At 49.7% G+C, this 27,109-nt stretch overlaps 3 protein-coding genes across 3 annotated transcripts in view; 2 read left to right on the top strand and 1 right to left on the bottom strand.

Moving 5' to 3' along the window:
• Positions 1-14,041, bottom strand: part of LOC311364212 (dermatan-sulfate epimerase-like) — a 39,122-nt gene extending 25,081 nt beyond the window's left edge. Inside the window, exons 1-6 of the mRNA XM_084484220.1 lie at positions 13,747-14,041; positions 13,201-13,292; positions 12,276-12,347; positions 9,700-9,809; positions 9,495-9,574; positions 9,317-9,398 (exon numbers count right to left, since the gene is read on the bottom strand). Of these exons, the coding sequence (XP_084340346.1) occupies positions 9,317-9,398; positions 9,495-9,574; positions 9,700-9,809; positions 12,276-12,347; positions 13,201-13,292; positions 13,747-13,839 (529 nt within the window). The 5' untranslated portion in view covers positions 13,840-14,041. The remainder of the gene's footprint in view (positions 1-9,316; positions 9,399-9,494; positions 9,575-9,699; positions 9,810-12,275; positions 12,348-13,200; positions 13,293-13,746) is intronic.
• Positions 4,136-8,585, top strand: col10a1b (collagen, type X, alpha 1b; the record flags this gene model as incomplete). Its single annotated transcript, XM_084483690.1, has 2 exons — positions 4,136-4,274; positions 6,745-8,585. The coding sequence occupies 2 exons, from the start codon at positions 4,136-4,138 to the stop codon at positions 8,583-8,585; spliced, it is 1,980 nt and encodes a 659-aa protein (XP_084339816.1).
• Positions 14,042-14,831: 790 nt separating the features above from the next.
• frk (fyn-related Src family tyrosine kinase) lies at positions 14,832-23,601 on the top strand. The gene is made up of 8 exons (XM_084484051.1): positions 14,832-15,433; positions 16,872-16,993; positions 18,141-18,304; positions 18,564-18,726; positions 19,322-19,480; positions 20,504-20,685; positions 21,461-21,626; positions 22,953-23,601. Exons 1-8 carry the CDS (start codon positions 15,069-15,071, stop codon positions 23,159-23,161), a joined length of 1,530 nt encoding a protein of 509 aa, XP_084340177.1. The 5' UTR covers positions 14,832-15,068; the 3' UTR covers positions 23,162-23,601.
• The last annotated feature ends 3,508 nt before the right edge of the window (positions 23,602-27,109 follow it).

Raw genomic sequence — 27,109 nt, 5'->3', positions numbered from 1 at the left:
ACATCCTATGTGGTAATAAATTAAATGACCCGTGTCCTGCTACACCAAACAGAGACCACTAATGGACGTGGTATTTCACAGTCTTTGGATCAGGACGATGACTCTGTGGTCGACAGTCTTCAGGACCATGACTCTGTGGTTGACAGTCTTCAGGACCATGACTCTGTGGTTGACAGTCTTCAGAACGATGAGGGAGACCAGCAGGAAGACGGCTCAGGTATTCCCAGATAGGCGCCGTGTTTTTTTCCGTCCTGGTTGGTATAATTGCAGGCAGTGTCCGCCTGGAGACCGAACCGTTCGTTAGGATCCAACAGCCTCTTAGTGGTCTTTCACTTCTATTCACTTTAAATCGCCCCCCCTCAGTCACAAACAGCCTATCTTTAGATCTGCTTCTGATTGGACCAATCAAACGCTAATTAGTGGCTCCCTTTCCTCTGAGCTGGGGTGGTCAGAACACCTCTGCGTTTGATTTGTTAATTTAACTATTCCTAAAAACGATATAGCTATAGATATACATCAAAATAATTGATCTATATCTATATCAAAGATAATGGAAGGACCAAGTATTGGTGAGGATGGTTTACATGTAATAATGCCAGGTACCCTAGAATGTAAACCTCCAGGTCCATCATACACCTCATGAGTACCATAGACTACCTGCAGCCCTGAGCTCCATCATAGAGCTGATGAGTTCTATAGACTAGCTCCAGCCCTGAGCTCCATCATAGAGCTGATGAGTTCTATAGACTAGCTCCGGCAGTAAGGTTCATCATGGACCTCATGTTTACCATAGGCTGCATTACGTAGGAACCCAGAGCCAGAGCTCCAGTGACTACATGTGGTCACAGGGCATCACGTCATGTCTGAACCTCAGGCCCCTGTTTACTTCACAGAGGGTTTGAAAGATTCAAGGCGACACGCTGGCAGACCCTCCCAACAGAACCCGGTACACACTAGGTAGGGTCGGGTTTACTTGTTACATCCTGATTTTGAAGGATGATACATCAACCCATAAACAGATTGTTTCGTTAGGTTAGGATGGTTAAGGGCTAGGGCTAGGTTAGCTTAGGTTAAAGGGTTAGGTTTAGGTTAGGGCTAGGTTAGGTTTAGGGTTAGGTTAGGTTAAGGGTTAGCTTAGTTTAAGGGTTAGTTTAGTTTAGTTTATTATTTAGCACACATTAACATTAAATGGTGCAAGGAGGGAACGAAGTCCAATGGGCTTGTACAGAGCTCCACCCCTTTCAATAATCACACTTAATCGTTTAAGGCTGACAAATAAACCAAGAGAGGAGATAAGGTACAAAAATAATCAATGTCAATAAGGAAAAAGAAAAATCAGGAGACAACAAAGTCATCCAAAATGGATGGAAGAAGATGTGGCAGATCTATGGATTTGAAAGATACAGTAGAAATGTTAGATAGAATAGGCTACTGATGAGAAGAATTGAAGCAGGCAGGAAGTAACTAGATGATTCATGACAGGAGATGTTTTTTAAGCTGTTTCTTAAAGACAGAGTGGGAAGCTATGGCTCTTAATGCAGGTAATCCATTCCATAGTATGGGGCCTCTTAGGGCTAGGTTAGGATAGTTTAAGGGCTAGGTTAGGTTAGGATAGGTTAAGGGTCAAGGGCTAGAGTTAGTTAGGTTTAGGGTTAAGGTAAGGTGAGGCTTTAGGTTTAGGTTAGGCTAGGTTTAGGGTTAAGTTAGGGGCCACTTTCATGGGAAGAGGGGAAATGAATCCATGACACATCAGGTTCTGTTGGTCTGTGGGTTTTGTGTAAAACTGTGATAAAGAACAAAAAAAGATCTCAGCATCAAACCTACCGATTACGCTCCTAATGGTGGATTATCCACGTTCTTATTTTCATTCTGTATCCTCAGCAGGGTGTGACTCCGTGCCCACGCCAACTTAATTGAATTTAAATCACAACGTTCTGGCTGTGGGTAATAAAGTATAAACCGGGGATCTATTTTAATATCTTGAGTGCCGCTGAGCCATGAAGCAACCGTGTAATCATTCGTATACAACCCCCGCCGCCGCACGCACACGACACCGCGCTGGTGAAGGTCCACATCCAGACCTGGACCACATCTAGACCGGTACCCCAACCAGACCTGGACACCCCTCTGATCTGGACCCTGTCCAGACCTGGACCCCCTCAGACCTAGACCACATCTAGACCGGTACCCCAACCAGACCTGGACCCCCTCTTATCCCGGATCAGGCCACAACCCGATCCGGGGGGGGGGGGGGGGGGTGGCTCATGGCTCATGGCTCATGAAGACTGATCTAATACTCTCTGCAGTAAAATAAGCAATATGTTCTCATCGTTGTGAGATATCAACATCCTCTATGGATATAGTAAAGTCCCCTCGGTTTCCTGCTGAGACCCCCCATGTGTCACCTACACAAACCGCTATATTACTAGCGTCCTACGTTTCTTATGGCACTAATAACACTAACCCTAACCCTAACCCCCATGGAAGAGAAGGAGACCCAACTCTGCCCTCCGGTGTCTCAGTGTGGTACTGCATCTCACTGACATTGGATTATATTCTTGCATACTAAATAGAGTGGCACTCAAAAAAGCTCATGTAGCCAGAAGTATTATTGTACATGCATGTCAGGATATATTCATATGTTAAATTCTGAACAATATCCTTCAAAAGCGCCACATTTATTGATTGGATGATTGATTGATGATGCTAATGATAAATGCCAGTATTGGAAATACAGCAAGAGAGGAGAGACTTCATGATAAGAGTTCTTCTTTTTGAACCAGACGTTCAACACCAACAACCCACAAACAGACTCCAGAAACCATTTGAACCTCATCAGCTTGAGTCACTTAAAAACAGAGAGGGAAACTTAACTTAAACTTAACCCTTTAAATTGACTTCCACAAAGTGGACGACTTGATGATGTTTTCAACGCAAAAGACAGCACAGAGGAATCAGGTCAACCCAGGACCACATCTCAGGTCTAAACCCAAGACAAGATCTAAACCCAAGACCAGGTCCAAACCCAAGACCAGAACTAAACCCAAGACCAGGTCCAAACCTAAGACCAGGTCCAAACCCAAGACCAGGTCTAAACCCCAGACAGGAGGAGCTTCACAGAATATCTGCAGCAAAAGGTCAGGAGGAGAGAAGGAAAGAGAGGAGAGGAGAGAGGTGGAGGAAGGGACAAACAACAGGAGGGGTGGGGTCCAGCCGTAGTCATGGTGACGACGCGGCACCCCCTCATTAAAGATGATGACATCAGAGGGGGGAGGGGAGGAGCTTCAGAGCCCGGGCCTCAGTGGGATGGAGAGGACCAGGGTATAAAGACCTGCACCCCAGAGGCCCAGGGAGAAGTAGCAGGAGGTCTGAGCAGAGACAGAGTCTTCACACTTTAGGATTTAACCCGGGACAGAAGCCTCCCGACCGACCGCCCCCACTGTTCTCTGGAGCGTGAACCGAAGGTAAGGGCTCTCGTCTCACTCTGCTCCAGTCTCCATCTGGTCTCGCTCTCCCTCTGGTCTCTCCTGGCCTCTTTCCTGGTCCCTCTCTGGTCCTTCTTCTCAGATCTCCTGGTCTTTCCCTCTGGCCTTCCTCTGGTTCCTCTCTGGTCTCCCCTGGCCCTCCTGCTCCCATGGGGGGACAGGAGGTCTTCAGAGGGGACACCAGGTCTTCAGGGGGACAGGAGGTCTTCAGAGGGACACCAGGTCTTCAGGGGGACAGGAGGTCTTCAGGGGGACAGGAGGTCTTCAGAGGGACAGGAGGTCAGAGCAGAGAGGTGGGGAGGTGGAGCAGAGAGGAGGGGAGGTGGAGCAGAGAGGAGGAGCAGAGAGGAGGGGAGGTGGAACAGAGAGGTGGGGAGGTGGAACAGAGGGCAGGGATGCTCAGCTGAGCAGGAATGACCAAACTGGTCTGAGATGAACCCTAGAGCTTGCTTAGTTCTTACCGAGCCACCAGGTGCAAAAGTATCATAGGTTCTAAATGGTGTGTAGCTTCAGCTAGTTGACGGATGATTGAGCCATACTCTTTAATGTGACTGCTTGTGTCCTGTTGAGTTCCAATGTCTTCACGTTGAGTGACTTTATCCCAGCACTGAAATGCTACTTCCCGTCTTCCGCAGGTTTACCGTCCCAACATGGATCTCCGCGTGACCAGCGTTCTGTTCGTCCTGCTCGCTCTCGTCGCGGCGACCCCCGAACGCCACTACGCCAGGGTCTCCAAGAGCTACCCCGTCAAGGGCCATCAGGTCAAGGCCCAGCCGGTCAAGAGCCAGGGTGAGCCCCGTCCCCGTGGACCCCTCCTCTACACCACCCCTCCTCTACCCCTCCTCTACCCCTCTCCATCCGTACGCGGATGTAGGACAGGATCCTGGTCCTCGGTCACCCATCCAGAAAGTTTAAATAGGTGGTAGTATAGATTGGGACAAATACAAAAACAATGTCGTTTTTTTGAGTTACCTAGAGTAATTTCTATTACTTTTGGTTACTGCCAAGGAGTTGAAAATCACAATTAAATAGATTTAATTATGATTATTAACTTACTGGCTTAGATCAATCTCATCTTCTCAGACCCCAGTCCAGCTGCTCTCAGAGCCATCAGCTCATCTTTTAAAAGCTCCATCACACAAAGCCTCCAAAAATGAAAGGTGCTCAAGGCTCCAATTCAGCAGGAAGTCTCCTCTCTAAACCGACCTCCATGGACCAAGGGGCATGTTTACTAGCCCATAGCCAAATATGGGCTAGTAAAATATACTGACACAGACTTACAAATGTGTGTGAATGTAAAATAGAGAGAGCAGACCTCATGAGGACTGCAATAAGCCCAGACCGCAGTGGTCTGGGCTAACTGCTGAGGGCATGACCTCATTGAAAGCCCCATATGTCACCAGGTCTTGGCAAAGTTAAAAATCTACGCCCCGACAATCATTAGTTTTTTTCTTTTTAAGAGACAGTGGTTAATTTTATTTTATTTTTTTTTTTTTAACAACTGCCCGACACCAAAGTGAATTACACCCAAACATCAATGAGAGCTCAAATTAAAATAACTTCATGAAACCAGACGCACCAAACTCATCCCAACAATCTTCTCTGTGGCTTCGACAGACTGGCTTCTTTAAAAGAAAAACCCCCAAACACTGTAAATAGCGCGGCGAGAGTTCCAGACATCAACGTAAACACACCGTCGCTACTTAGCATAGCTTGCGGCTGTAGCTCACCTGAAACGGACTTATTTTACTTCCAGCAGTACGACAATTACTTCCAGAGTATAAATTGATTGATGACGTTTTGACTCGTTCAGTAATGACGATAGAAGAGGGATATTGCTGAGATACAGGAGGTCCTGACACATCTGGATCCAGACAGACGTGGGAACAGTTCATCACGGTTCGGGGGGGGGTTGGGCGTCAGGACTATCATCACCGTCACGCTGCGGTGATCCAGGAAGGTTCCGCCCTAACACACACACTCCACCCTAACACACACTCAACCATCTCTGGTTTGCTTTGGCACCGTTTTGTGTGGCGGGAGGGCACTTCCAGCCCTTTATTTTAAAGTTTACTACAGTTGGAGCACCATCGCATCGTGTTGTGCTTGACTCTCAACCTTTTCTCCCCGTTTTTTTTTCTCTTGGGAGCAAACGACTGGTTCCACCACACACAGGCTGATAAAATCTCACAGCCAAGAGAGGCCTCACAACACGAGGAGGTTTTGGTAGAACATTTCATGGTTTCAAACTATGGATTTAGACTAGCTGGGTTAGACTGGCAGACTGGTTAGCCTCTGTTAACCCTGACCCCACCCAGCTCGGGTCGATATGACCAGCAGGGGAGCAGCGGTCAAAGCCAAAAGGGAACTCAAGCAGTTGAGATCTTTATTCAGCGTGTCCGCAGCGGTAGAGCGGTACACGTACGGTATGACGGCATCGGGCTTCCCAGCGAGGAAGCATGTTGTTGTGTGCCACGTCCGGTCCCACACACTAAAAACATTCCAGAACACAAACCACGAGGTGCACTGCCCTCGATGCCGACCAGAAATGAAGCATACATGAAATTTGGGGCCAACAACTGGAAAACCACTAACTATACATTCAGCTGCCTCAGCCGGGCCAGGAAGTTAGCGGCGGTACGTATGGAACACGCTAGAGAGAGAGAGAGCAATGCCCATGAACTGGTGTGGCGCCCACAGGATAGTGGGACAGGAGAGTGGGAACATCCTGTCTACCACTGGTGTTGTCCCATAACTCATATACATGAGGTGGAGTGGAAACGCTTCTGCGCTCTTTAAAAAAGGTCACGGTGCAAAGATCCACGGCCGGTTCAAATAAAAGATCACAAACTAAACTTGGTGTTGGGAGTGTGTTGGCTGAATGGAGAACCCCCCTCGGCATCACAGAGCGAAGAGTTGATTGTGTTCTATCAAGTGATGCGTAATAGAACGGCTAGTCAATACTCCCTGTGTCACAAACAGGCCCTCCATGTGCTCTCATCTGTATCAGTGACAGTATGGAGTATAGACAATGACAACGGCCCCTGCTGCAGGTTCAGGGGCCCCCACTCACAAAGAGATGGTTTGGGTTTTTTGACACAATCAATTTCACATAACGAATACAAATGAGAACTCTTCTACCATGAGGGCCCCTCATCCATCGTAGATTCCCTGCCCATGCGCCGTCTTTGTCCTTCAACATAAACTCTTTTCCGTACCTGTTACAAGTCATAACATCTCTGCTTCTTTTTCCTTCCAGTCGGTGCCCAGGGCCCCCCCGGTGAGCCGGGTCCCGTTGGCCCCGCCGGGCCCCCCGGGGAGGCCGGCGTCGGGTACCAGGGTCCCGCCGGCCCTCCGGGCGCCCCCGGGAGCCCGGGCTTTTCTCAGGCTGGCAAACCCGGAGGCCCCGGAGGCCCCGGGAAACCGGGAAGCAACGGGGCCCCCGGTCAGAGGGGCGACCCGGGGGCCGCCGGGGCCATGGGCCCCCGGGGTTCACCGGGGTCCTCCGGAATCCCGGGCCCCGCCGGGCTCACCTCAGTGGGCACGCCCGGCGCCAACGGCCTGCCGGGGTCCATGGGGCCCCGGGGGGAGACCGGTCTGAAGGGACACCCGGGCATCCCCGGCCTCCCCGGCCTGAAGGGAGACAGGGGCCACGGTGCGGTCGGCCCCCAGGGAGCCCCCGGCGCAGTGGGCCCCCACGGGCCCTCCGGCATTCCCGGCTCACCCGGAGTAGGCAAGACCGGCGCCCCCGGATACCCCGGCGAACCGGGGAAGGGCGGCAGCCCGGGAAGGAACGGCGCCGGGGGCCCGATGGGCATGCAGGGGCCCACGGGCCTGACGGGGGCCCCCGGCGTGGGGCTGTCAGGCAAGCCGGGTCAGGACGGCTCCCCGGGCCTGCCGGGGTCCCACGGGCAGAAGGGCCCCCAGGGGTCCACCGGAGCCCCCGGCGCCCCCGGCGTGCACGGCACGGGCAAACCGGGCACCCCCGGAAACCCGGGAATCAGAGGGTCCCCCGGGACCTCCGGCACCACGGGGCAGAAGGGAGAGCCCGGTCACACCGGGTACACGGGCCAGCCCGGCGGCCCCGGCGCCATCGGCCCCGTGGGCCCCTCGGGGGCCAGGGGGATCCAGGGAGGGGTCGGCGCCGTGGGCCCCAAGGGGGACCTCGGGCTGGTGGGCGTGCCGGGGGCCAAGGGGACCAAGGGCGACCAAGGCGCTCAGGGCTACACGGGTAAGCCGGGGGCCCCGGGGCTGACCGGCCCCGGCGGAGCGACCGGCCGCACTGGTCCCCAGGGCCCCAAGGGAGTCGAGGGACACGGCGGGTCCCCGGGCAGCCCCGGCTCCAACGGTTCCCCCGGCCCCAAGGGCCACACCGGACACTCGGGGCCCCCGGGGAAGAGCGGCGAGAACGGAGCCCCGGGCGTCAGAGGGGCCGCCGGCCCCGCCGGCGTCACCGGCCCCGTGGGGGCCAAGGGCCACCCCGGGCACCCGGGCCTCCCCGGCCCCGCCGGCCTGATGTCTAAGGGGGTCAGCGGCCCCATGGGGCCTCCCGGAAACCCCGGAGCCCGGGGCCAGGACGGGCTCCCGGGAGCCTCCGGACGCCCGGGGCCCCCCGGCCCCCCCGGAGAGGTCGTCTACCACCACGAGAAGAGCATGCCCATGAAGGCCGAGGAGCTGATGATGCCCCACGAGATGATGAAGGCGCCCATGTCGGCGTTCAGCGCCGTGCTGACCACCGCCTACCCGCCCGCCGGCCAGCCCATCCAGTTCAACCAGGTGCTGTACAACGGGGAGAACCACTACGACGCGCACAGCGGCGTCTTCTCCTGCCAGGTGCCCGGCCTCTACTACTTCTCCTACCACATGCACGTCAACGGCGCCAACGCCCTGGTGGCGCTCTACCGCAACGAGGAGCCCGTGATGTTCTCCTACGACGAGTACAACAAGGGCTTCCTGGACCAGCTGTCGGGCAGCACCGTGCTGCAGCTGCAGCTGCACGACCGCGTCTTCGTCCAGGTGCCCGACGAGGAGAGCAACGGCATCTTCGCGGCGGACAACGTGCACTGCTCCTTCTCCGGGTTCCTGATCGCCTCCACGTGATTCGAGACGCCCGCCTAAACCTCGACGAGGGACGAACTGCCCGGTTGGAACAGTTCAGTCCACAAAATAGGAGGGGGGAATCCCTTTGGAATTGTCATTAAAAATCCTTTGTTGAAAAAAAAAAAAATTGAATATGGGAATGATTTGACCGAAAAATTAACCTGTTTCCTCCTATTGTTCCGGTATCCCAGAGTAGTGATTGGGCCAGAGGGAGTTTAGGGATAACCAATCAGAAGATCAGAATAAAAATGGTGCTCTCCAACTTCCTGTAACATTTACAGCAAACCTTTTATGTGTATGTTATTGTATGTCGTCAAAATGTTGTACCTGTAATTTACATGGAAATAAATGTGCTGTATTTGAGACTGATGCGTCTGTATGAGAATCTAAATTATTACAAGGAGAATTTCTAAAAGCATTTTGTTAAAACTGCGATCTCCCATTGGTTGTATAAAGTGAAACAATAAAGTTAGGGTCGAAAATGAGAAAGGATATTTCTGTGACCAAATCGCTGTGACCGAAATGCTGATTGAACACACTCAGCATCTTTGAATTCATAACATTCAACTAGATGCTTTCCCAGAATATTAAAGTGGTTTAAGGCTCACCTTTAAAGGCTGATGTGTTGAAGTTGAGGTTTAAGGCTCACCTTTAAAGGCTGATGTGTTGAAGTTGAGGTTTAAGGCTCACCTTTAAAGGCTGATGTGTTGAAGTTGAGGTTTAAGGCTCACCTTTAAAGGCTGATGTGTTGTAGTTGTGGTCGATGGCCGCCAACATGTCCTTCCAGAACTCTGAGTTCACCTCGTTCCCCCGCTGCACAGACACAAGGACACTTTACCTTTTCTGTTCCACGTGACAAAACCAATAAACAATTATTGATTATTAGTTGACAAACAGACAGAAGGGGACCTTGTTTAACATGTCCACCACCCGACCACACAGCAGGGCACCGGGGAGATCGAAGTAGTTGTCATAGAAATAGTAATGAGCTGTGGGAGGAAACGACATATCAGACAGGTTATAGTTCACATCAACATCAACATAAGCAGTCAGCCGGTCGGAGCCCAACGGCCCCCGGGCCCCCAGGGGGCCCCCAGAGGGACGCAGAGCGTACCGGATCGGGTGAAGGAGGTGTTGAGGCTCTGGAAGTGCTTCCACTCCCTCCTGGGGCCGTAGTGCTGCAGGATCTCCTCCGCCGTCAGGTCCTTGGTTCCATGCGTCGCTCTTGGTAATAAAAAAAACACGTGAAAACGTTAAGAAAGGCTCGCGTTCGCCTACCTTATCTCATCTGTTGTCTGGTTCATCGAAATAGCTCCCACGCAAGCTGCGAAGAACGGGAATACTTCTCTTATATTAAGTTTTCTTTTTTTGCGTTTACTTAGATAGCCCCCACGCAGAAGCAAGCTGCGAGTAACGGGACTACTTCTCTTATATCCAGTTTTACTTTTTTGGGCTTTATTGAGATTATGCCCACGCAGAACCAAGCTGCAAGAAACGGGAATATTTCTCTGGTATCTAGTTTACTTGTTTTGTTTATTGGTAATTACTTGTATTGTTTATTGATAATTACTTGTATTGTTTATTGATAATTGCTTGTATGGTTTATTGAAACACTGCTCATGCAGTCTAAACAGACTCACTTGTTGACTCTAATAGACATGCAAAGAAAGGAGCGTGTAGGCCTCTTATGAGAAACCCTAATGATGATTTAATGTTTTAGACTCTTAATGAAATCGTAATTTTCTGTAACATTGTGTAAAACGGTATTATATATTAGACTCCGTTAACATTTAACCTCTTTCTCTTGACAATTCTTTTCTCTGTCATTGTGTAAACAAGTTTTTAAAATCTAAATAAAACGACCTGACTACGTTTTGTAGTAGGCGATTAAATCAGTTCCTCAGTGATTGATCCGGCTCCCCGGTAGGGGCCCGACAGCCCGCAGCTCTCCCAGCCTTCGCACGATAGGTGAGTGGTGCATGACAGAAACAAGGTTGATGGTGACTGGTCCGGAGAGTGAGGCAATATAAAGAGGTTCAGACTTGTTCCCCGCTTCGTGGCCCACAGGGACTGAGGTGGTAAGAGACACCCCAGAGTTTGATCGAAACGCGTGTAGCCTAAATTTAGCTTAACCTCGTAGGGGCTTAAAAGAGTGACCTGTGTCGGACACATAGACCAGAGTCTTCCTCCACCGAGCTTAGCCGAGGATCTCTAACACGTACCAGGAGGGCCAGCACAAGTTAAGCCCCGGGGCCGAAGAGAAACCAGAAGGGGGTACCCCCCCTCCTAGGCAACGGCCCAGGAGAGGTCTTCCCACCTAGTGCGACTGAAGGTTCTCCCACAGCCCTCATGCTATAAAAACCCATTATAGGCGAAACACTCGACAATTTACATTTACATTTAACAGAAGAAGAAAGAGAAACAAAAATATATCGCTCTCGGTACAGTAAGGGTGTTCATAACCAGGGGTGCACATAACTGGTACGCAAGTACGCATGCGCGCCCATAATCAGGGATGCGTAACGTCACTTGTGTCACTACAACGCTTTTGCGTAACTAACGGGAGATCGTAAAAAATCAAAAAAATCTAATCAAAACTAAATACATTGACCAGGTACACCTGCAAAGAAAAAGGCAAACGGAGCCGGAGCAGAAGAAAATCTATTTTTCGAAGTGGCGCCAAGATGTGCCGTGGCTCGAAACGAATGATAAGCGCAATGAAATGTGCGCTCATGTGCACTCATGTGCACTCATGTGCGCTGTGCACCGCGCACACACACACACCGGAGAACTGTGCAAAATCAGCTGATCGCAACGTCCGTTACTGGGAGATATTCAATCGCTCCGTGGTCAAGCTGCTGCAGTTTGATAAGGAACAAAAAAAGGTGGAACAAAAGACACTGCTGTGTCTTTCGCTGTGTCTGTGTCTTTTGTCTTTTGTCTTTTAGAAGTCGTGTATTGAAAAGGGAGTGTCCTTTGTGAAACTGAGTAGGCTTCATCAGATGTTAAATGTGGGGCTATGTGTGGGGGTGCGTACCAAACACCATCTCCTGGTACTCACCTGAGTAACACACTAAAAAAGTTATGTGCAACCCTGTTCATAACCGTGTGAACCAAGTGCCAAGCACTAACAATCGCTAGGTTGACCCGTTCCCCGTGTACAACAGAGATAGCCAGGATAAGATGTTATACCATGCTAAGAACTATTTTTCAAGTGCCAGGACATCCAACATACAATAAGTGCGTACATTAAGTGCCAGGACATCCAACGTACAATAAGTGCTTAAGAGGAGTGTTTTTAGGAGAGTACGCATGAGCTGTGCATGAGTCCAGGTGAACTCTGAACCAGTGAGGCTTGAGTCTCTTGTTCAGAGTCCAGGTGAACTCTGAACCAGTCAGGCTTGAGTCTCTTGTTCAGAGTCCAGGTGAACTCTGAACCAGTGAGGCTTGAGTCTCTTGTTCAGAGTCCAGGTGAACTCTGAACCAGTGAGGCTTGAGTCTCTTGTTCAGAGTCCAGGTGAACTCTGAATCAGTGAGGCTTGAGTCCCTTGAGGGAGCTGGGGAGCGACTCTGCGGTCCTGACGTCGGTAAGTTGTAAGCTTGCTTTGGGTGACAGTGAATAGTAAATAGTGAGGTAATACGTCTGCTGATCTTCTTCCAAGAGAGTGTATGTTGATGTCCGGTTGTTACCGTAGGACGGTTCCGTCTGCGGCTAACTTCACCAGGTTTCCATCCTCAAGGTCCACCACGAGGCCTTTGAAACTGGAGCCCAAACACACAAGCAGCATCAATCCCCATCATCACCATCAATCCCCATCATCACCATCATCACCACCATCATCAGCATCATTACCATCAAACCCCATCATCAGCATCATCACCATCACTCCATCATCAGCATCATCAGCATCATCACCACCATGATCACCATCATACCCCATCATCAGCATCATCGCTCCATCATCACCATCATACCCCATCATCACCATCAAACCCCATCATCAGCATCATCGCTCCATCATCACCATCAAACCCCATCATCACCATCATTACCATCAAACCCCATCATCAGCATCATCGCTCCATCATCACCATCAAACCCCATCATCAGCATCATCGCTCCATCATCACCATCATACCCCATCATCACCATCATTACCATCAAACCCCATCATCAGCATCATCGCTCCATCATCACCATCAAACCCCATCATCAGCATCATCGCTCCATCATCACCATCATACCCCATCATCACCATCATTACCATCAAACCCCATCATCATCATTCATCACCATCATCAATCACCATCAAACACCATCAAGCAGCTTGTAGAAGTTAAGAAGCATCACTCATCACGCAGAATATTTCAAACTAAACATCCTTTCAGAACAAAATAATGGCTGTAAAACATGTTCTAATAATATGCTTGGTGTACAAACTGATAATAGGATAATAAGAACATAGGGGGATTTCTGTATATTGATCATGGTGATACAATAGATCAATGTATTTTCAGAATGGTGATTCAACAATTGAAACAAATTAAACCATAGCAATAGTTCGTTTGGTACACGGAGCCGTTAGTACGGACATGACGGAGGAGGGAGACCTACCAGAAGTCCCAGGTCGCCGGGGTGAGCAGGAGCAGGTCGGGGTCATAGCCCTTATGTTCCACCAGATACCTGGCGAAGCTCTCGTAGATGAGCTGAAGAGGGGGGGGGGGGGGGGGATGAAGGAGGGTTTAGAGAACACTGAGGACATCCATTGGGGACTCGACAGCTACATCGTGACAGAAACGACGGCATATACGAGGCTTTATAAAAAAAAAAGGACGACGGCTGGCCTCCGTCAGACCGACTATAGCCGGCTGTCATGATAACAGCTCAACGACGCTGGGCTCTATTGACGGTGAGACGCTGGACTGAATTCAGAGGTGGTGTTTAAACACGAGGAGTGAGCCGTCCTCCTCATCCCCAGCCTCCAGCCGTGAGTCACGCGCAGTGGTGCTGATGCTGCAGCATCCCTGCATCACCTCAGAGCCTCCTGTCCCCTCCACACCACCCCGTACATCTGATCAACACTATCCCAAGCGGGCCTCGTGTGTGTGTGTCTTTACACAGACCCTCGGATGGTTGATGGGGTCGAGGCCCGGGACTCACCCTGGACGTCTCCTTCAGGTGGTACCGACACAGCGTGTGGTCGAGGTCGAAGCCGATCACGTCGCAGTCGGAGAGGCTGAAATAGTCGCTCATGGTTGAAACGGGTCCCGCTGTGCACCGACTGGAGCACGGCAGCACAGACAGCACACACACACACACACCGCCGCTCCGTCAACGTCACTGACGCCGCGGGATCCACGTGGGGTCAGCCTCCCCGACCGGGAGTGCGTCCACAGTCCGGTCTACGAGGCCCGCGACCCGGAGTGGAGCCAGAGTAACCGCTGTACGAGCCTTCTCCCTGCTTCGATACGTCAGTGGGTTGGGGTTGAGCACATGTCAAAACAAGTCTGATCCGTGCCAGCAGGAGAGCGTCAGAGAGGCGGGGGCGGGACGCGGCTTTTCCGGGTATCAGACGGGACCGTAACGCCGCGTGTAGCTGCGCACTTGCTACGCGCGCGCAATCTGGACGCACGTTTCCAAATTGTGGTTTAAAAATACAAATGTAGCATACATGTGATATATCTATAGATATATCTATAAATATATGTTTATTTACTTAAAACGTGGTGTGTTACCGGGTAACACACCACGTTTTAAGTAAATAAACAGTAAAGTGAAGTGAAAGTGTTAAGTAGTAGCCTAAATTGTAGTAAAGATTATCTATAGGGGGCTGGGGGCCTACTACAATTTAGGCTACTTTAACACTTTACTACACCTCATTACTTATTACAACTGTTTTAGTTTATTTTATTATAACTGACTTTATTTTATCATCATTATTTATTATTGTGATCTATGCTGTTACTTATTTGTACTTACCTATCTTTATTTAGACTACCTTATCTTGTATTGTTGCTGCTATGTGGCTGTTGAGGAATCAAGCCTAAGAAGTTTACTCTTGTGTACTTAAGACGTAATAAAACAATAAGATGTAATAAAAGTAACTGATTCTGATTCTGATTTGAACGAAACCACCCCCAGCAGGGCTTCCTACCGTAATGACGGTAGCGCGCCGGGCGCTGGCTGCTCCTCAGGTGAAGAAGGTGCAGCTGATTAGGCCCACACTCGACACCGGCGGCCATAAACCGAACTGCTGCCCCAACACTTTCTTGTTGTTCCCATGGTTCGGGTCCAACGAGCGACGGGAACATCTTTACGACCCGGCGGACCTTTATAGTCTCCAACTTCTGGACACCCGCCGATCAGTTACCCGATGGCCCGAGGACTCTCCGGGGACAGAACGGCTGGTTGAGCTTTTCACTCAGGGGGGGGGATCATCCGGATCATCTTGACGCGAGACGCGCTACGCGCTACAGTCCACCATGGAGACCCGGTTCCGGGACTTTCAGGACGCATGCCGCTCATGCTGTTCGGCGTGTCTGTCCTACTTTAAGAAGGCTCCTCCGGACAGCCGGCCGGGCCTCAGTAAAGGGGACATCGTGATAGTGGCCCCTCAGCCCAGCGGCCCCGGCATGGCCCCCGAGAGGCTCGTCTATGTCGCCTTGTATGATTACGCGGCGCGCACGGAGGACGACCTGAGCTTCAACACCGGAGACAAACTGGAAGCTCTGGACAAGAGTACCGGCGACTGGTGGGTGGCCCGGGCCCTCACCGGGCTGTCGGTCTCCCAGCAGGGGTACATCCCGTCCAACTATGTGGCCCCGGTGGAGAGCATCGAGTCCGAGCCGTGAGTAGCCTTCATAGGACTTATTACGATGAGGATGAGGATGGTTCCGTCACAGGTAAACAAGGAGCACCGGGACCATACGCTGCGCAAAGGTGTGGATCATCACGGTGCAAGATAAGGGCCAGGGCAAGGGCAAGGGCTTTGTCTGTTCCAATCCCTTCCAACGCGTTAATTTCTAATTAAGTTATCCTGTTAAAAAATATTTACCTAAACAACAACCCTGATGTCTAATTAACTTTGTTTTAATTTACAGCCAAGTAGGTTTAGCTTCATATATTATTGTAATGAATTGAATTTATTTTTATTTTAGTTGTTTTTCTTTATGAAGTGTTTCTTCTTAGTTCTTCTTCGTTCAGGTGGTTTAATGATTGGCTCCTAAGCGGGAAGTGAAGGCAGGCCTATACCTTAACGTTAATAATTCTCATGGTGGGGGGGAAAACCCGGTCAAGGTTCATGATTACCAGGTCGAGGTTCGACCAGTTGACCAGTTGTCTGTTTAATGGGACCAGGTGTCCGCCCACCAGGCGATAAGGTCTTCCTCTTTAGATGCTGGGCTCACCTGCTCGTCGGAGGACCCCGTACTGATACTGGTGCTTCAGAGTTCCTACTGGTTTTTCCTGTTGTCTGTTCTGATAACATGCTCCGAGCAGATCCGCCCCACGTCCCCGCTTTTGTTTCATCGGGGATGGGAGGCTATGTCCATTACTCTGACATCACGTCACCTCAGTGTGTATGGGGAACCAGTTCTGCTTAGACAAGAGTCTAAAGGTCCCAAGCTATTGTCCTGTTATGGGGTGTGAGTCCATTTCTGTTCGTTTTGACACAGAAACCAGCAGTCTTCAATGTGCTGATCAGATAGGGTGCTGCCAGATCAGATTGGTCATTTCCAGCCCGATCACAACTTAAAACTCTTCAGACTCAACGAAAACCAGACCGAATCATAAGCTCGCCAGAAACCCATATGTAAAGCTGGAAAGTATTCAGCTACATACGCTGTAGACCACGCATCTCTGTGTTTTTGACCATAAAAGGACTTTGTTTTGACAAATATTTACAACCGCAGCCCAAATTTCATCTTCCATTCCAGTGATATTTTTTGGGGGGGGGAAACTGTGTGTGTGTGTGTGTGTGTGTGTGTGTGTGTGTGTGTGTGTGTGTGTGTGTGTGTGTGTGTGTGTGTGTGTGTGTGTGTGTGTGTGTGTGTGTGTGTGTGTGTGTGTGTGTGTGTGATACACGAACCATCTAAAATCAGTTCTAACTAAATGTTATATTTATGTGTCACTTCTAACACAATGTGTGTTTTCTGGGATTATGTTTCAGCCAATTGTTGAAAAAGTAAAGGGCTCAAAGTGATCAGGTGTGTGTGTGTGTGTGTGTGTGTGTGTGATCCCGGGCTGAGACTGGTTGGACTGGTTCGGTGACACTGGTTTGGGTGCAGGTGGTATTTCCCAGACACCAAGAGGCTGGAGGCGGAGAAGCAGCTGATGGCCGGAGGCAACAAGCACGGAGCCTTCCTCATCCGGAACTGTGAGAGTCAGAGCGGAGAGCTGTCCCTCTCCGGTAAGGACCCCCCCCCCCCCTATGGCCACACTGGGAACTGGGAGCGTTCCATTACAAACTGGGAATCAAAAGAGCCTTTGTTCTGGGCGGTCCGATGAGTCGCCCCTTAATGCCCCATAGCTTGTCCTTAAGGGGGGGGGAACACTACCCTTATTGACCTCAGACCTCAGACTCTGACTGGGGTTTAGATGGCAGGGAGGAACCAAGGAACGTATTGGGGAGCTGGCATCCTGCCTCTCGCCCTTAAGATCCCACGTTGAGGTGGCAGCTTAAGGGAGAGGTTCCTCCCTTAAGATCCCACGTTGAGGTGGCAGCTTAAGGGAGAGGTTCCTCCCTTAAGATGCCACGTTGCGGTGGAACCTTAAGGGAGATTGACATATTATATATAATATATTGTATATTGTATCTAAAACCAGAACATGGCCTGCTCCATCTGTGTTTGTCAGTAAGAAAGCTAAGATGGCCTTGTCCTAACTTAATGATGTTATACTGCGGAGAATAAAACCATTTGACTTTAACAGCTAAAAATTGTTATTTCAAAGGAGGACTTCAGCAACACTACTACTGTTCCTCTTAAAAACACTTTTATGAAGTGCTAATGTTTAATCCGCTCAGTTAAATCACATGTGGCCACTCCCAGAATGTCCCCTTGACTTCCTTGTTCCAGAAAGAATGCGCTACGTCAGAGATGGGCATTGTTTCCATCGGTGGAGTGATAAATGTTCCAAGGTTGTAAAGTTAAACCAATAAACCCGATGGCCCCTGTAAGATACTCGGACTGGTGTGTTGTCACTGGTTAGTGCTGGACAGGGGGAGCAGTACCGACTGGTGTGTAGTCTACTGGTGAAGCAGTACCGACCAGTGTGTAGTCTACTGGTGAAGCAGTACAGACTGGTGTGTAGTCTACTGGTGAAGCAGTACAGACCGGTGTGTAGTCTACTGGTGAAGCAGTACAGACTGGTGTGTAGTCTACTGGTGAAGCAGTACAGACCGGTGTGTAGTCTACTGGTGAAGCAGTACAGACCGGTGTGTAGTCTACTGGTGAAGCAGTACAGACCGGTGTGTAGTCTACTGGTGAAGCAGTACAGACCGGTGTGTAGTCTACTGGTGAAGCAGTACCGACCGGTGTGTTGTCTCCTTGTCTCAGTGCTGGACAGGGGGAAGGCAAAGCATTACCGACTGCGTCGGGGGGAGAACGGCCACTACCACGTGTCGAAGAACAGAACGTTTGAGACCCTCAAGGAGTTGGTGCAACACTACGCTCTGCAAGAAGATGGCCTCTGCGCAAGACTCCTTGAACCATGCAAAAGGGTAAATGTGATCCGATTTTTTTTTTCCGTCTTAATGGAAATCAATCTACCAAATCTGAACCTGCTGATTTATTACCGTAATGTTTCAAATTTCTGCCTGATTCAGTTTCAGCGTTTCCTGTTGCATTTTTGTCCGGGTTCAAGGGGATCTCGACGTGTCGATTAGTCACCCCGGTTGAACCTCCGATGTGTCTATTGGGCGTTCACTCTGTACTGTTTCTGTTTCTCCAGCTGAGCCAGTGCTAACTCCTCCTTTTCAGATGGAAGTCCCCCAGACCCACGGCCTCTCCTACCAGGACCCGTGGGAGATCTCTCGCACCTCGCTCAAGCTGCTGAAGAGGCTGGGAGCCGGGCAGTTCGGGGAGGTCTACAAGGGCCTCTGGAACAACACCACGCCAGTAGCTGTGAAGACGTTGAAAGCGGGTGAGCAAGCTAAGCTAGGAAACCACTCCACTCAGGAGTAAGCTAACCTACCGCCACGCTGCTAAGCGAACCTACCGTAGGGTGACCGGACCTGGTTGGTGGAATGCAATACTGTAGGTCTGTATGTGCAGTGTAAGTTTGTCCAGGACCTGCAAGTCAGGATGTAGTCTATGAATCTGAACACATTTTTAGGTAGTGGCCATCCCCAAAATGCACCAGAATACAGGAAATCACATCTACCAAATCTAAACTTTTGCAAGCAGAGAAAGGGGAGGTAACCTGGTCCCATATGACGACATATGGCGCCGGATCCCAAATCAGCGCTTTGGGATCAGCTTTCATTCAAAGGCGGAGCAAGATACCTACTGCTCGTTTTACACCTAACGCAATTTTTAGCTACTGGGGGACTATAGGCAGGCTAGGGGATCTCATATTAATGTTAGAAAACCTCATAAAGTGAACATTTCATGCCATGGGACCTATTTAAAGAATGTCTAAAATGTCACAGAGGTTTCGGAGAGATAATCCAGTCCAGGCCGCTCATGTGCATCAACTTCCTGTACTGACTCTTAACTGCTTCCTGTGGCTCTGCCAGGTACCATGGACTCTGAGGACTTCCTCAGGGAGGCGCAGATCATGAAGAAGCTGCGGCACCCCAAGCTCATCCAGCTGTACGCCGTGTGCACGCTGGAGGCCCCCATCTACATCATCACCGAGCTCATGAGCAACGGCAGCCTGCTGGAGTTCCTCCAAAGTAAGAGCGCCCCGCTTTTATTAAAAGCCTCATTCATTAAGCCTCATTGCGCTCATTGCGTTCTTCCTCCTAAATTCCTTCGAGGTAGGTAGTAGCTTTAGAATTCCGTCAAATATTTGCACCCTGCTTCAAAAAACATTAATAATGTCAAGCAAACACTGATTGTGTATTAGCTTCAGAGTTCCTCCAAAGAGTACCCTGCTTTTATTAAAAGCATGCTAGTGCTATTGCGTTGTAGATTGTAAATTCCTACAAAGTGCGGCCTGCTTTTAAGAAGGTTGTGTTGGGCATGCTTCAGAATCCCTCCAAAGTAAGTGCACCCTGCGATTGTTTTACAAAACAACCAGCTGAAGGTAGGGTTAGTGTTACCTTGCAGGTTTTTGTCTAAACACTTGGATTTATAGTGTGTAGGATGTGACATAATGTGACTTTGAAGACTACTGGGATCTCCGACCCTATACTTAACTTAAACTGAGAAGAGAGGACAGCTACAATCTCTTAAGCCCTCAGCTCGTCATGGTGATGTGTGTGTGTTGCTGTTTATGACGCTGTGTACAGTGCATTTTGGCCAAGGGACGCTGTGAAACATTCAGGTAAACCTTCCTGAATTCGTCCCTGTGTATCTTCAGTGATGTCCCAATGCAGATTATTTCATGTTTTTCATTTCAACTTTGAGGTCCTAATTTCATTTCTGCTAGAATATTTACTGCATTGGCGAGCTGCTGCGTGGGGGGGGGGGGGGGTGGTAACTCACCCCCCCAGGCCTTACTGTAACTCACCCCCCCCAGGCTAAATAATATGATTGTTGCACTGATGTGATGTGGGTTAACATTAACATTTTTATGCCTGTTAATATTGGCGTACCCAGATGTCTGCCATCACAAAGCGATCAATCATAACCCCACACCACCTTTAATATCCGTGTGTGTGTGTGTGTGTGTGTGTGTGTGTGTGTGTGTGTGTGTGTGTGTGTGTGTGTGTGTGTGTGTGTGTGTGTGTGTGTGTGTGTGACCCTACGCACAGAGGACAACGGGAGCAAGCTGGGGATCAGAGACCAGATCGAGGTGGCGGCCCAGGTGGCGTCGGGCATGGCGTTCCTGGAGCTGCAGAACTACATCCACCGCGACCTGGCGGCCCGCAACGTGCTGGTCGGGGACAACAACGTGTGCAAGGTGGCCGACTTTGGCCTGGCCCGCGTCTTCATAGTGAGTGAAGGGACTGCGTGTGTGTACTAGGGATGTGAAGAACTCAAATTGTTCATGGTCGAAGAATCAGTGGGTGGTGATGAACGAATGATCGATTATTCGAGGTGTGCCGACATTCACAAAGGCAGCCATGGATCATCGGCAAGAAATCACTTAACTTAATCACTTATCTTAAACGCAAAAAAAACAAAAAACTTTAACAGTGATCAGTGTTTGTGTTGTATGCGTATATATTAATATTGATGCTTGTATATTGTTTTTCTGTACATGATTAATAATAATAATAATAAAAAAAACTAATAGTTCTACAGAACCAACGTTAGTTCCGTCCGTTAATTCTTGTTTATTTGAATGGGAAAAAATGTTAACGGTCCAAATGTTCAAAATCGGCTTTGACCCTCGGGAACGAATAATCGAATATTCTGACCCATCCCTAATATATACACTGCGCTGTTCTAACCAGTGGCCACTCAGAGCGCTTTACAATACCGCCTAACATTCACCCATTCATGCACGCATTCACCCACCGACGGCGGTGTGACAGCCAGCGGGTCAGGAGCAGCGGGTCAGGGTGAGGGCGTCTCGCTCAGGGGACACCTCCACACTCACAGCTAGGAGGTGCCGGGGATCGAACCAGTGACCTTCTGGTTACCAGCCAAACCCCAAAAGCTCTACCTCCAGAGCCACATGCCCAGTAAGCTTCTTGTGTGTGTCAATTCAATTCTTACCCCTAAAAAGGGCCTGATTATGGGATGTTTTAATGTTGTCCCTGAAGATGGAGAACGAGGACTACTATGTGGCCAGAGAGGGCACCAAGTTCCCGGTCAAGTGGACGGCCCCGGAGGCCATCCACAACGGGAAGTTCACCATCAAGTCGGACGTGTGGTCCTTTGGCATCCTGCTGCACGAGATCATCACCTTCGGCCAGATGCCCTACCCAAGTAAGACCCTGTGACCCCTCCTAGTCGAGACTGGGTAGCCCCGCCCGTTCTGCCGGGCGGTTTTTTAGTTGGCCCTGCAGAACGGTCTGGAGAACAGCAATACATTTCTTTCTAGTTTTGATACGTTTTTGCGGGAGCCAATCACCAAGCTGGCTTTCCCCCCCCCCCCGGCGCGCTATTGGCTGGTTTAACACAATGACGACAGGGAAGCGACGGCAAGCAGCCAAACAGTCAATTTAACTCAACGCCCGTTGATCACGCCTCTTGTGCTGAAGAAAATGACAGCAGCTTCCCCAGACCAAAGTGCAATCTACGATTGAGCTTGGTCTGGCAAAAGCCAGGCCTAGTCAGCTATACTGGCAATACTGGAAGCATGACCACGAATCATGATTATAGATTGAAGATTAGGGTTAGTTAGATTAGTGTTGCTTTGCTCCTATCCAAACTTCAAAACGTATAAAAGCTGGTAGGATTGTGGGAATGTTGGAATGTCTCAAATGGGAATGTTGTGTCGTTAATGCTAGGGTAGGCCATTCATTTAAAAGGCTTGCTCGGAGGCACGCCCCCTTTTGGTCGCGCCCCCTCGGAATTCTGAGAGTAAACCGAGCTCAGCGATGACACTCTCAACAAAAATGACCCGTAAAGAGATTTTTAAATGCTCTTACACACTTGATTACATTGCTACTTTATTCAATGTACTTTATACTATATGTGCGTGCGATACACTGTAAAGTTGTGTTGTTTGTTTTAGAGCTAGTTTGCTGAAGAGGCTAATGTAACTAACAATGACTAGCCATACTATAAGTAACTATTAAGTGCTACGAGACAGGAAATGACGTCACAACGTGCAACTCGGAAGGCTGGTGTCCGAGGCATCTGGAACACACCATGAGTGTGATTAGCCGTTACAAGCCATTTGAAAAACCGGCCTATTCCTGTGTTTTAGTGACATCACTAGGGGGCTTGTCCACCTAGATGTATGACGGATAGATAGGCAACATTTGCCACGGTCCAGTGGGTAGGCTGGTGGACCGATCTGTCCAGCGTACATGTAAGTGGACACGCCCACTTGTGATGTCAGTCACTAGGGCACAGGGAAAGGCAGATTTTCAAACGGCTCTCAAATCACACTCTCACCTGGTGACATGATGTCGCCCCTCTAAAAATGTAGCCTACTCGTGCTGGTTTGAGTTGCCCTACCCTCGCTTTAACTCGAGCATCGCGATCGTCCCAATGCCATCGGTCATGCGGTTGATACGACCCCTACCACTGGATTCGTCCCTAATCCTCTGCCTTCGGTTGCCCCCCCACCCCCCCCCCCCCCAGACATGACCAACTACCAGGTGGTCTCCAAGGTGCCCACCGGGTACAGGATGCCGGCGCCCCCCCACTGCCCTAAGATGATGTACGAGATCATGCAGGACTGCTGGAAGGCGGAGGAACACGACAGGCCCACCTTCGAGACGCTGCAGTGGACACTGGAGGGCTACTTTGACTCGGACGCGGCCTCCTACGACGACGCCAACCGCTACTAGCCGCGCACGTGGACCGCCCGGCCGACCGCCCCGCGGACCGCCCCCGACCGACCGGGAACTCTCGTCCGCCGACCGTTGGGTTTGAGCGGGCAAAGAGGAGTAGTGTCTGTCACTCGATGCCGGAAGAAGAAAGAAAAAAAAAAAAGAGTTGGAGTTGTTTTTAATAATGCTGTGCGACTTAATTGGAAGTACATTGCCGACTGAACAATTGTTATTTGAATGAAGGATCGTGTGTGTGTGTGTGTGTGTGTGTGTGTGTGTGTGTGTGTGTGTGTGTGTGTGTGTGTGTGTCCGACGGCGCACCGTGAACGGACCCCAGTAGGCGTGACGCGGTGTGTGCGTGGCCGGGCCTCTGTGTGGATCACTCGATGGTGTTCTTTGTGTGACAACTCGATGCACTTTAAATGGCGAGTGAGGACTGCGTCAGGTGTACGCTCTCCCCCCCCCCCCCCCCCCCCCGGGGATGTGGACAACAACACCAACGATGAGGTCTAGAACCCTCTGGTCATAGTGGAGCATACTTGCTGCGGCTACGACGGCTCGGGGAACCGGTTCGGCATAGCGCACATTCTCTGCCATTGTTTCCATGTCAGAGCGATGCGTTCCACGAGGGCCGCGTGACAGATCTGGGGTGTGTTAATGATTGATTTTGATACTGCCTCCTCCTCCTCTATAATGAAGATGACAAGGACCTGCTCAACAATTATTCCCCGCTCTAGAAGCACAGTATTCTATTCCTAAAAAGTCTTTTTAGGTGATTATAAATAAGTAAACTAATAATTAATATCTTGGTGTCATACAGGTAAACGTGGGTGGTTTAATAATGTATTAATGGCTTCATTTATTTATGCTATTTCACTATAGACATCCTGTGAAATGGATTCGATGTATACTAATTATACAAAACGATATATATTTGACCTTGATATGTAATGGTTCCTTGTCTATAAGATTGCTTTGAGGTTAGTTTGGGTCAGGGTAATCAAGTTATTCTCGAAGCACGAACCCTTGTATCGGCTGTCAGATGGTGTTGATAAAGTCAGTGCCATTGATTAAACCCTATCAAATTTGAATTCACTGTTGTAAATGGTTTACATTGAAGTAGCATGACCCATTCTTATCAACACTGGCCTATGATATAAGGTCTTAAAATGTATCATTTGTTTTAGCACTGATATTTCTTATGCAAAATAATTATTAAAATACTTTTATTTAGTAGGATTTGACTGAGTATTATCTAAGGCCTGCCTAGCTTAGCTTCACTTCATTGGAAAGTCTGCATGAAATTCATATTTGAGGTACAGACTATTTTGTCATATGAATCCTAAACGCAACGTCTCAACTCACCACACGATGGCGGTGGTGCTCTCCCTATCTCTAACGTGCGCCATGTGCACACCGTTTACTTTGATACCAAGCTTGTGGAAGTGGCCGATGCGGCCTGAACTCCAGCAAAACAATGAAGTGGTGAGAGCTACTTTGAGCTGAATAGTTAGTTTCTTAGACTCCCCCAGCCTAAATAGCTTTTAGACTATTTTGAAGGGATGGTTGAACTTTATTTTCTCCCTTGCACAACTTGTTTTTGCAGGGAAAACGCTACTGAAACACGGGAAGCACCAATCTCTCGACAGTCGACACAGTAGGGTTAGGGTTAGCACATAATCGATAATACTTAATGACGTCAAGCAATCATGTCGTACTGTTTGACAATAAATTGCTCAACGTGTTGAGGCTGCAAAATACTCAAAGTTGACTGGATTGTCAGTCCTGCATGAATCCTGCTGGTTACCACAGTCCCCTTCTTTACCATGAGGCCACTGGTTACCAGTCCCCTTATGACGCCACTGGTTACAACAGCGACCTTATAGCATGAGGCCACTGGTAACCAGTCCCCTTATGACGCCACTGGTTACCACAGTCCCCTTAAAGCATGAGGCCACTGGTTACCACAGTCCCCTTATACCATGAGGCCACTGGTAACCACAGTCCCCTTATGACGCCACTGGTTACCACAGTCCCCTTATACCATGAGGCCACTGGTTACCAGTCCCCTTATGACGCCACTGGTTACAACAGCGATCTTATACCATGAGGCCACTGGTTACCAGTCCCCTTATGATGTCACTGGTAACCTGGGCCCAATAAGGCTGGCCCAGAAAGGCTGTTTCGTGTTTCAGACGTGAGTATAATAAAGCCACGGTCAAATTCAAACTTTAACAAAAAAGAAAAGAAAAAAGATCCTCTTCTGGGGTTCCCTGGTGTTTAAACATTCCCTGCATCTTCCCATTCCACCCCCACTCTCAATTAGAGACCAGGAATCAATGCATGCTAATCGGACTTCGACGAGGCCGTTGGACTGTTCCCTCCATTAAGGGGCGTATCCATCATCGGAGGATGGGTCTCATTGCGACCCAAACGTCTTCAGCTCGCCGCGGTCCGACAGCTGTCAGTCACACTAGAGGAAGGCGGGCGTTTTCCTCCATGACTCTGGGACGCCGGCCCGCCCCCCCCCCCGCGCTCCGCCCGGCTGAGGGGAGGCCTGGGGTCGACGCCTCCGGGAGCTCATGGGTTCACGTCCCAGCTGATAGATGAGTGACGATATATTTATCGATTTTTTTTTTTTTGCTTTTTTTTTTTTAAACATCTTTACACGTCATACATAAATATACTATTAATTATATATGTGGATTTCTTGAAGAAATGCAACAGTTAATGTTCCAACGCCTTTTGATGACCTTCCCGAATCTTAAGCAGTCCTTGGTAGCTTAAGAACAAATCTTAAGAAGCACGGAGAATGGCCTAGAGGGCAGCAGGCTGTACTCATACAAGAGTGCAACCATTCTGTACGTGATGATGCTTTGTAAAGAATAACACGCTGCTGTTCATGTCTGGCGTTCACGAAAGCAGGCGGGATGAGGCGGCCATGTCGGATCACACTTCTCCTCTCCTGTCACTGCTTCCTTCTGTTGGGCAGCACATTACAGCAGAATGCCATTGTGTCCCCATGTGGTTCACCATCTTCATCAGCCCCGCCCGCGGCCCGTCTCCCAGGGAGGAGGCTATTGGCCAGAGACTACGACCCTCAAACATGCACACAGTGTAAAAAGATTGTAGGAGTATTTGTTATTTATTTTAAACGTCTGTATTTGAAATCCTCCTGAAATGTCACTTGATTAGACGGAAGCCCAGTAGACTGTCGAAGAAATATGAACAAATGAACAGTAAAAGAGTTTTATGGCCCCCGTTGTATTGGGTCGGCCCAGTGGCCGGTGAGCTTTATAAAGCGCTAAACAGCCTGTATCAATTTGAAGAACGAAGGAGACAACAGAAGCTAATCAAATGCTTGTGTTTCACCGAGGAAATAAATGGCTGAACAACAGGCAGATACGTCCCTTTAACCTCGGGACAATAAAGTATCTGCCAAGCCCAGTACTCTCTGACATTGCCAGCAGATGTCCAAGTCCATCACACAGTGTTCAAGGTCTGCCATGACCGGTGGCAGGGCTGGCCAAGAAAGCACTCGCTTTTTCCAATCGTCTGCAGGCCTCTCTCTCTCTCGTTCTCATTCTCGTTCTCTCTCTCTCTCTCTCTCTCTCATTCTCTCTTTGTCTCTGTCTGTCTCTCATTCTTTGTCTTGTTCTCGCTCGCTCTCTCTCGCTCCCCAGTTCTCTCTCTCTCTCTCTCTCTCTCTCTCTCTAGTTCTCTCTCTCTCTCTCTCCCTAGTTCTCTCTCTCTCTCTCTCTCTCTAGTTCTCTCTCTCCCCCTCCAGTTCTCTCCCCCTCCAGTTCTCTCTCTTTCTATTTCGATAACCTTCAACTCGGATATCCATCGTTGTTTGTCCGCTTGAAGGAGCGGAACACGTTGTTAATAAAACAGGATGCTGTTGTATTTTTACCAGCAGTGAACCACACCGTGGTGGTGACGGCTGTTTCTGCAGCAGAGCTCCGG

The sequence above is a fragment of the Micromesistius poutassou genome (genome assembly GCF_964030765.1).
Source record: "Micromesistius poutassou genome assembly, chromosome: 19".
NCBI lineage: Eukaryota > Metazoa > Chordata > Actinopteri > Gadiformes > Gadidae > Micromesistius > Micromesistius poutassou.
This window is presented reverse-complemented; position numbering and strand designations above follow the sequence as displayed.

What these genes read in the sequence shown, in the direction of transcription:
- frk (XM_084484051.1), top strand. Translation starts at nt 15,069, where the DNA reads ATGGAGACCCGGTTCCGGGACTTTCAGGACGCATGCCGCTCATGCTGT. An exon ending in TCCTTGAACCATGCAAAAGG is followed by an intron (nt 18,305 to 18,563) that starts GTAAATGTGATC and finishes CCTCCTTTTCAG; the next exon opens with ATGGAAGTCCCCCAGACCCA. An exon ending in CGGCCAGATGCCCTACCCAA is followed by an intron (nt 21,627 to 22,952) that starts GTAAGACCCTGT and finishes CCCCCCCCCCAG; the next exon opens with ACATGACCAACTACCAGGTG.